Raw genomic sequence first — 9550 nt, forward strand, 5'->3', positions numbered from 1 at the left:
ACACCACGAAGAAGAGAATCCAAACAACACGGAAATAGACTGTTTTACTTGCATTTTATTCCAGGGAAACACAATTGACACCTTAACATTTTTATGAATTAACGATGGATTTAAAACGTGATAAAGATGTAACAAGATCGAGCACACATCTTAAATCAGTCTTTGTTCATTTGTTCAGGATTCAGTTTCATTTTTTATCAGCCAGTGATTGACTGAGTGAGTGTTTCAGTATCTTTTTAGTTAATTTACATGTATGTAAATGTATACATAAATTGTGTTAAATTCGTGTAACCCAAGACTCTTAAGTCTGGCTATTAAGTTTTCTTCTATTAAATCAAGTAGGTGCAAGTCTTGCAGTGTTGTTGTAGAGACGTTCAGCCACACTATACTGCAATATATAGCTTGTGTAACTGTGTTGTGCAGAACTACATGTTGTACATCTCTACTTTTGTATGGCAGAGCACTGAGGATTTCACATCACCATGGGCAACAGGAGGAGAGGTCACACTCATGCACCTAAAACACCACCTCTATCCCTGGACACACACTCCTCTGATCATGAGCAGGGTGTGAAGCACAGGATATGTATGGTGTCAGACTTCTTCTACCCAAACATGGGTGGTGTGGAGAGTCACATCTACCAGCTCTCACAGTGCCTCATAGAGAAGGGCCATAAGGTTGTGATAGCAACGCATGCGTATGGAGACCGCCGTGGGATTCGCTACCTGACCAACGGACTGAAGGTGTATTACCTACCACTGCAGGTTTGTTTTACAATATATTGCATTAGTCTAAAAGGGTCATATCACACCCTGCTGGCATAATTCAGATTTTTAAAAATGTTTGTGATAAGCATAAGTCTCTTATACTCACAAAGGCTCTGTTTATTTGACCAAAAATGCAGTAAAATAAATAACTCTTTGAATATATATTAAAATATTTAATAATTATAATAATTTATTCCAATGATGGATCCTTCAGAAATCATTCTTATATGCTGATTTGGTGCTCAAGAAACATTCATTATTATAAATAAGGCTGAAAACAATTGTGCTGCTTAGTGCTTAATATTTTTGTAAAAACCGTGATAAACTACCATTCAAAAGTTTGGTGTACGTACAAACAAAAAGAAAGATTGAATTAATCAAAAGTGACAGGCATTTATAATGTTACAAAATATTTTATTTCAAATATAGGCCTATGCTGTTTATTGAACCTTCTATTCATCAAAGAATCCTGAAGAAAATGTATTATGGTTTTTACAAAAATATTAGCCAGCAAAAACTGTTTTCAACATTGATCATAATAACCATTATTAATATTTGAGCACCAATAATAATGAATACCTGAGCACCAAATTAGCACATTGAAGTGATTTTTGAAGGATCATGTGATACTGAAGACTAGCAAGGATACTGAAAATTCCATCCCAGGAATACATTTTTAAATATATCAAAATAGAAAAGTTATATAAATTTCACAATATTACTGTTTTCACTGTATATTTGATCAAATGAATTCAGCATTGGTGAGCATAAGAGACTTCTTTCAAAAACCTAAAAAAAATATTAATTATTCCAAACTTTTGACCGGCATTGTACATATCAACCTTCTCACTCACATCCCTTTGTTTCAGGTCATGTATAATCAGTCCACAGCCACCACCTGCTTTCACAGTTTGCCGCTACTCCGATGCGTGTTTGTGCGTGAGCGCATCACAATCGTGCACGCCCACAGCTCCTTCTCCGCGATGGCCCATGATGCTCTGTTTCACGCCAAGACTATGGGGCTCAACACTGTATTCACAGACCACTCTCTCTTTGGATTCGCGGACCTGAGCTCTGTACTGACCAATAAGCTGCTGACTGTCTCTCTGTGTGACACGAATCACATCGTGTGTGTGTCGTACACTAGTAAAGAGAACACTGTACTGCGAGCCGCCCTGGACGCTGAGATCGTCTCTGTCATCCCTAATGCTGTTGACCCCACTGACTTCACCCCTGACCCCTGTCGTCGTGACAACAGCAAGATCACCATTGTAGTCATCAGTCGACTGGTTTACAGGAAAGGTGAGGAGAACAGGGTGTTTTTATTTGTATTGCAAAATAATGTAAAAACATTCAATCAGTATTTATATATATATATATATATATATATATATATATATATATATATATATATATATATATATATATATATATATATATATATATATAAATAAATGTGTTATTTATTCATAATGTTGTTTTTTTCCATAATAATAATTTCACTTTTTTTTTATTCATAATATAATATAAAATAATATAAAAATAAAATGTAAAGCTGCTTAATAAGATGTTATTTTCAAGAACTGTATTATATCAAAGAGACTTTTTATTCAGTGTGATATCAGGACAGTTTTGACTTTATGTCCCCTTAAAATATCTGAATGAATTTCAAATCAGAAATGAATATGCTCGTAACAGAATCTGTTGTTTTGCAGGGATTGATTTACTAAGTGGAATCATTCCTGAACTGTGTGGAAAGCATCCAGATCTCTGCTTTCTGATTGGTGGAGAAGGACCCAAAAGAATCGTATTGGAAGAGGTTCGAGAGAAATATCAGCTTCATGACAGGTAAGAAAGCCAGTGGGCCTGAGCAAAGATCTCTAGATGTGAGTATGTGTATAATTTCTTTACTTTTCATGTATATATTAAGGGTTCGTCTGCTGGGAGCTCTGGATCATAAGGATGTGAGGGATGTTCTTGTTCAGGGTCATGTCTTTCTCAATACTTCTCTCACTGAGGCCTTCTGTATGGCCATAGTGGAGGGAGCCAGCTGTGGGTTGCACGTATGTGTTTTTTTCTATGAATATGTATGAGTGAAGTAACATTATGCAAGTAAAATGGGTTGCAAATGACATTTCATGTTGACTCTAAGTTGAACAAAAGTATATTGCATGAGAGTATGTTCATAGTATAGACAATATATGTTAGTGACATGACGTGAAGGCCAAGTATGGTCTTAATAACCTATACTCGGTCCAGTCTAACTCTCTAACCATTAGGCCACAACTGGTATATGATGGATATATACAGTATATACTTTTTAATGCTATAATTAACTGGTTTATTGTGTGTTAAGGTGGTGAGCACTCGTGTTGGAGGTATACCTGAGGTCCTGCCTGATGAGTTGGTGACTCTGTGTGAACCATCAGTTCAGTCACTTTGCGATGGCTTGGAAACTGTAATTGCAAGAATACGCGCAGGAAATGTGGCGTCTCCTGCCACCATCCACCGCAAGGTCCGAACCCTGTACACTTGGAGAAATGTTGCCGAGCGCACAGAAAAGGTGAGTTTTAAGAACATGCTTGAATTCAGTAATTATTTTTTGTTTATTATTGTTGTACACAACCATTCAAAAGTTTGGAGTCAGTAAGATGTTTTAATATTATTAAAGTATCTTATGCTCACCAAAGCTAATATTGTGAAATATGAAGCAAATTTAAAAATAACTCTTTTCTATTTGATTGTATTTTAAAATGTCATTTAGTCCTATGGTGGTAATGCTGATTTTTCAGCAGCCATTTTCTCCAGTCTTCAATGTCACATGATCCTGATCACCCAGAAATCATTGTAATATTTGTGATGCTTTTTTTTTGTTCATTTTCAACAGCATTTATTTGAAATGAAAATCTTATGTAACATTATAAATGTCCCAAATTTTCTTGAAACCTCAAACTTTCTGTGTTTGTTTCAGGTGTACAATCGGGTGTGCAGGGAGCCCGTTTTGCCATTGTCTGCGCGACTGCATAGACTGCGCTCTCACTGTGGTGCCGTGGCAGGCTCCATTTTCTCCTTCGTTGCTGTTATTACCTTCCTCTTCCTGCTTTTCCTGCAGTGGCTCCGCCCAGATCATCTGATAGATGTTGCTGTAGACTCATCAGGCCCCCACAGCCGCTGGGGGCAGCATGTTAGTAAGAAAACAGGTAAAACACCAAACCCGGGTGTCTCCTGAGGGGAAGGATGTAGGTAATGAACTGAATTGTAGTACCAATGTAAAACATGTACTGACTGTACCCGTTTACATTCCTGTATAAAACAGTGACCTCAGGTGTAGAGAAAGCTTTTAATAGCCATCCTCATCCACTCCCAGAGCCCAGCGCCTGCTTTTGCACAATGAAAAGCTGCCTTTATCAGATAATAATTTAAGCTTGCTGATATTGTTGCACAAACACCATTAAACATCTGGATTCAAGATAAATAAATGACAAACAGGGGCAGCTTTTTCTGTATCACCTTAACGTTGTTCATCTCACAGCATATCTGTATGCTTGAGATGTGATTTCAAACTGGTATATATGAACTGAACTAAAATGTTTAATGTGAAACAGTTTTTGAGCTTTAGTGGAGCTATGAATCATATCGCTTCTTTAATCTGACGGTACTTCTTTCTCTGTAAGCCGGTTTTTATTGGCTAACGTTGGATAGTAACATGAACGTATTTATTTTAAACCCAAACACCCCATTTTCTTTTGGCTTCACATGCAGCGCACTCATTATAAGGCACTATACTTCACTTTTCATACTTGCTTTCTTTTATGTTATACCTATTTTATATTGACCTTCTCTGTGAGTATGATGATCATGGTTATAATGCACAAATGTTTATACTAGCTGAAAGTGGTGTTAACTTGATTTTTTTTGTTGACACAATCTACAATAAACTTTATTAACATGCAATAAGTACTTTATACATAATTTTTTTACTGTTTCAGCTTTGACATGAGTGTTTTATGAGTATTTGTTGGTGCTTTTCGAATTTTGTCCACACAATAACTAATAATTGGAAGAATTTACTTAAAATACCAGAAGTTGAATTTAAAATTCAAACTAAAGAATATACATTAAATTAAGTCAATATGTGAAATTTTACTTTAAATGTGTGACTGTTGAGGATAAATGAGGCATGTTATGTTTACGTAAAGTTGTTTTTGTTGTAGATAACCGTCAGGTCACTCTCTGGATCAGGAATCTTATGCTAACACCCAAACAGGGCTGATAAAACACACCCTCAACCATTCAAGGCTAAATCCAGGAGTCGTTAACAAACACTTATCGCCCTTTCTGACTGCTTTCACACACATGCACATTCAATAGCCGCTCTATCCAGCTAGAACGATCCTGTTTCTGCATAACACTGGATGCAAATCATGTTTTGCTGGAGAGGCAGTTACTGTATCACCAATTACATTTGCAGTTACATTGGTTTGGTTAGCTATTACTCTTGCTGTGTATACAAAATCATATCTAATTTGAGGTTGAAGATCAGTTTTACTTAGTTACTTTTTATAGGGACATATTGTCTTTACATACTGACTTTCATTTGTTCTCTGAAACTGGTTAAAAGTGCTTGCTGATGCATGTTTTTGCATCTAATGTTTTATCTCCTCTGGCCCTTCCATTCATTTTGAGGAGATTTGTTTGTGTGGGGGATGCTCACCTCTGGAGTTTGGGGAGGTGGGGGTGTAAGCACATATCACTGATAACGGTGGGAGGTGCATTCTTGCCAAGGGGGTTCTTGTTTCTCTGAAGGCCATATAAACTCCTCTGAAGAGTTTCTCTGTCCACCACTATCACAATTGTTCTCTTCCTGCGAGGTCTCTGAGTTGTCTTCTTGTAAAGTTTGGAGATGGCTGTGGTTCATGCTGAAGTGAGCGTCTGGAGTAAGCCATGGGATCACAGGTTTCTCACATATGGAGGACAAGTGTGTAATACACTAATGGCAGGTGAGTTTTCCTCCTCTACCTCTTATTCTCTCACTCTTCTTGAATGTTTTTAGTAGTCAAACACGTTTACAACAAGAACCAAGCTCGTTCTGTTTTCACAATTTGTTTTACAATTTTATTACACTACCTAAATTTATATCAATCAATTTGTCACCATTGGACCATGAAACATGTATGATACATACTATATAGCATTCAAGCCAGCGTTCCAGACCATTCAATTTTACTATTATATGGTATAGAAAAAGGAAATTGACTTTGGCTTGGAATGATGGTCAATAGATAACCCAATCTGACTTTACAGCAGGACTGGTTTTGAATAATTTGTTTAAATAGCTTTTAAGTGATAAACTTATTCAAAAAGAAGGGATTGAGTGTGGGTTTAATTGGCTATACTTGGAGGATACTTTCCTTGGATATTTGCTAATTTGACCTCTTTGAAGATAGAGTTGTGTCTCTGTGAGCTCTGCACATGCTCAAAACATCTATAAGAGATTGGGTAATTTTCCAAACCCTGTTCATTTTTCTGTCTCTAAAAAACCACTCTGAGTTTGCATTTCACTGTTTTTGTTCATTTTGAGGAATACTGAATCTGTCTTTTTTGTGCAAGTGAGATGAGTAAATGTATGCTCACATTTAACTGCAATAACTACGCCTCTGCATCTCATTCCTGATTTACTTTACTAATTACTTGAAAAAAGTAATCGGATTACATACCTTTAAGATTAAGTAGTGTTTCTTGTAATGCATTACCCCAACACTGATTATTATTTAAATATCTATGTATGTTTCTGCTTTGTTAGGTTCCTGGGATGACAGAACACCTCTACACGATGCTGCTTTGCAAGGAAGATTGCTGCCACTGCGAAGACTTCTTTCACAGGTACTAATGGGAGGAACACTTACTTAAACTGGATTGCTAAATAATTAGAGTTAACAAAAAGTATTTGGAGACTTAATCCACACTGAAATAAGTATGAATGTCATTGGACTAGATAATATTAACCAGGCCGACTGGTCTGGGGCCACTATTACATATTGAGGTTTAAGGACAGACTATGTATTAAAACAAACGGTTATTATGAATGAAGGAAATTAATTGTCCATGTTTGCATTTTTATAGGGATACAATGTGGGCATGGCTACATTAGATGGAATCACACCACTGCATGAAGCATGTGTTGGAGGCCATTTTACCTGTGCTAAACTTCTCCTGGAACATGGCGCTGATGTATGTATATAGGCCTAACTTTCTCTTTATTTGCAATATTTATGCCTTTATTTTTCTCTGCATAAACATGCATTAATGGCTACAATATATATGCATTCAGGCAAATGCTGTCTCCTTTGATGGAGTCACTCCTCTCTTCAATGCATGCTGGAGTGGAAACCCCGCTCTCGTCAGCCTCATTCTGATGTACAGCTCTGTCCACCATCCGGCTCATCTGCTGAGCTCACCTCTTCATGAAGCAGCAAAGAGAGGTATGTGATGATTCTTGTGAATTTACAGAGAACTGTAAACATTGGGATTTCAGTAAACCGGATTTCTGTGTGTACATGTTTTAGGTCACACAGCATGTGTTGAACTGCTGCTGTCTCATGGTGTGAATGTGGACATGGAGTTGCCCAGCATAGGAACACCACTTTACTGTGCATGTGAATCCAAGAGCACAGACTGTGTTCAGAGCCTGCTGATCTCAGGTCAGAATCACACACGCCACCATTCATGGGTTAATAAATACATTTATGTTTTATTTTGTGTTATCTCAAAGGTGATTCTCATGCACATTACTGTAGTACAGTAACAAAAATACTCTATCTGGATCATGTATTGTCTCTTTCTTTTTGTTTAGTTACAACTGAATAGATTAAATAGCAAGTAATCAATTAGAGAGAATGTAAAATATAATCCAAGCTAAAGCATACACATATAAATACATACAGTTTAAATGCAATTTAAATAATATATAATTGTTCCCACTAATTAGCAGGGTTATTTTGGTTTTATACAGTTATAATATTTAATACTAAATTAATTTAATACTCATTATTTGTAATTTATATCTTCAGTGTTCACTTTAAATTTAGTTTAAGTTTTATAGCTTTTAACACACACACACACACACGCACACACACACACACACACACACACACACACACACACACACACACAGTTTTTCTTCATTTTATTTATTTTTTATTATTTTGTCTTATTTATTTCTAACTTTCATTTAAATTGTAGTTTTTAATCTAATATTGGTAACACTTTACAATAAGGTTCATTGGTTAACATTAGTTAATGTATTAACTGACATGAACTAAAAATGGGCAATACATTTGTTACAGTATTTATTAATATTTGTTAATATTAGTTAATAAAAATCCAGCTGTTCATTGTTTGTTCATGTTAGTTCACAGTGCGTTATTAATCAAATACGACCTTTGGTTTTTATGATTTAATAATTTAGTAAATGTTTAAATTAATATTAACTAAGACTAATAAATACTGAAGAAGTATTGTTCATTCTTATTTCATGTTAACTAAGGTAGTTAACTAATGTTAAGTAATGAACCTTATTGTAAAGTGTTACCCTAATATTTATATATAATTGTATTATATAATATTATATTAATACAATATTATTTTAGCTTGATTTCAATTACCAAAAATGATTTTAAGTAGCCTCGTTTTAGTTTTAGTTAACAATAGCAACACTGCTAATCACTGTGCATCCGTTAAATTGCTCCTTGTCTCTCTCCAGGCGCTGATGTGCAATGTGGGCGGGGTCTTGACACACCTTTACATGCGGCAACCAGAGTGGGCGGGGCAAAGGAGGTGGAGCTACTGTTGGAGCATGGAGCTGATCGGGCATCAAGGAACTCTGAGGGAAAGAAACCTCTGGAATTGACTACAGATCAGAGTATCAAACATCTGTTGCAGACTGCAGGTAAATAAACACAAATTAAACACTCAGTATGCCCCTGTACTATTATGCTGTATTAATGCATGTTGCGATAATGATTCTGGCTTGTGATCGGTTCTGCAGGTCCTTGCTCTCTTTCTCAACTGTGCAGATGGTCTATTCGACGTTCACTGGGACAAAAAGGACTAAACAAAACCAAGATGCTTTGCTTACCACATATCCTGCACAATTATCTTCTCTATCATTAAACACACATAAATATTCTCCAAACAATCTTCCGTAATCTTGTTCGCTTTTAGTAACATTATGTGCACATTTTTATCTGTAAATAATCTTTGTATAAATGTAGCTACTTAATCTTTGCTTTTTGTAATAAATATTTTTATACATTCACAGGCTATTAATTTTTTTAAACACACACACACACACACACACACACACACACACACACACACACACTGTCTACAATTGCATATTCACACTACAAAATTTAGTATTAAATGTAGCTATTTTTCATTAACAGACGAGAATTACCTGAACTATCCAGTAGATGGCAGCTTTGTAACATAAGTAAGATAATATTATTTTCCCCTCATAATTTTATAGGGTAGATTGGGATAAATCACATTCTACAAATGGCTTTAAGAAGCTACCTATTTTTACGTAGTCTACCTATGATTGTTTTTTTATACCATAGCGTAAGTACAAAACAGTCTATATGGTACAAAACAACAAATTGTGCCAAACATCATGTAGGCTAATTACAAAATACGATATCCGTTAAAGTAAAACCCAGATAAAAAAACATGAATGAACATTAGGCTAAGATCTATCTATCTATCTATCTATCTATCTATCT

At 35.7% G+C, this 9550-nt stretch overlaps 2 protein-coding genes across 2 annotated transcripts; both read left to right on the forward strand.

Moving 5' to 3' along the window:
• piga (phosphatidylinositol glycan anchor biosynthesis, class A) lies at positions 1–4729 on the forward strand. The gene is made up of 7 exons (XM_079881732.1): positions 1–216; positions 460–764; positions 1637–2069; positions 2483–2615; positions 2698–2830; positions 3124–3330; positions 3739–4729. The coding sequence occupies exons 2-7, from the start codon at positions 483–485 to the stop codon at positions 3994–3996; spliced, it is 1446 nt and encodes a 481-aa protein (XP_079737858.1). The 5' UTR covers positions 1–216; positions 460–482; the 3' UTR covers positions 3997–4729.
• Positions 4730–5623: 894 nt separating this feature from the next.
• asb11 (ankyrin repeat and SOCS box containing 11) lies at positions 5624–9083 on the forward strand. Its single transcript, XM_079881735.1, has 7 exons — positions 5624–5767; positions 6571–6650; positions 6891–6998; positions 7099–7249; positions 7334–7468; positions 8530–8715; positions 8815–9083. Exons 1-7 carry the CDS (start codon positions 5671–5673, stop codon positions 8937–8939), a joined length of 882 nt encoding a protein of 293 aa, XP_079737861.1. The 5' UTR covers positions 5624–5670; the 3' UTR covers positions 8940–9083.
• The last annotated feature ends 467 nt before the right edge of the window (positions 9084–9550 follow it).

Source organism: Squalius cephalus, assembly GCF_949319135.1.
Source record: "Squalius cephalus genome assembly, chromosome: 9".
Taxonomy (NCBI): domain Eukaryota; kingdom Metazoa; phylum Chordata; class Actinopteri; order Cypriniformes; family Leuciscidae; genus Squalius; species Squalius cephalus.

Coding starts and splice junctions, on each gene's coding strand:
- piga (XM_079881732.1), top strand. CDS start 483: ATGGGCAACAGGAGGAGAGGTCACACTCATGCACCTAAAACACCACCT. Junction 2,070..2,482: donor TCGACTGGTTTACAGGAAAG/GTGAGGAGAACA, acceptor GTTGTTTTGCAG/GGATTGATTTACTAAGTGGA. Junction 2,616..2,697: donor AAATATCAGCTTCATGACAG/GTAAGAAAGCCA, acceptor GTATATATTAAG/GGTTCGTCTGCTGGGAGCTC.
- asb11 (XM_079881735.1), top strand. CDS start 5,671: ATGGCTGTGGTTCATGCTGAAGTGAGCGTCTGGAGTAAGCCATGGGAT. Junction 6,999..7,098: donor TCCTGGAACATGGCGCTGAT/GTATGTATATAG, acceptor ATATGCATTCAG/GCAAATGCTGTCTCCTTTGA. Junction 7,469..8,529: donor TCAGAGCCTGCTGATCTCAG/GTCAGAATCACA, acceptor GTCTCTCTCCAG/GCGCTGATGTGCAATGTGGG.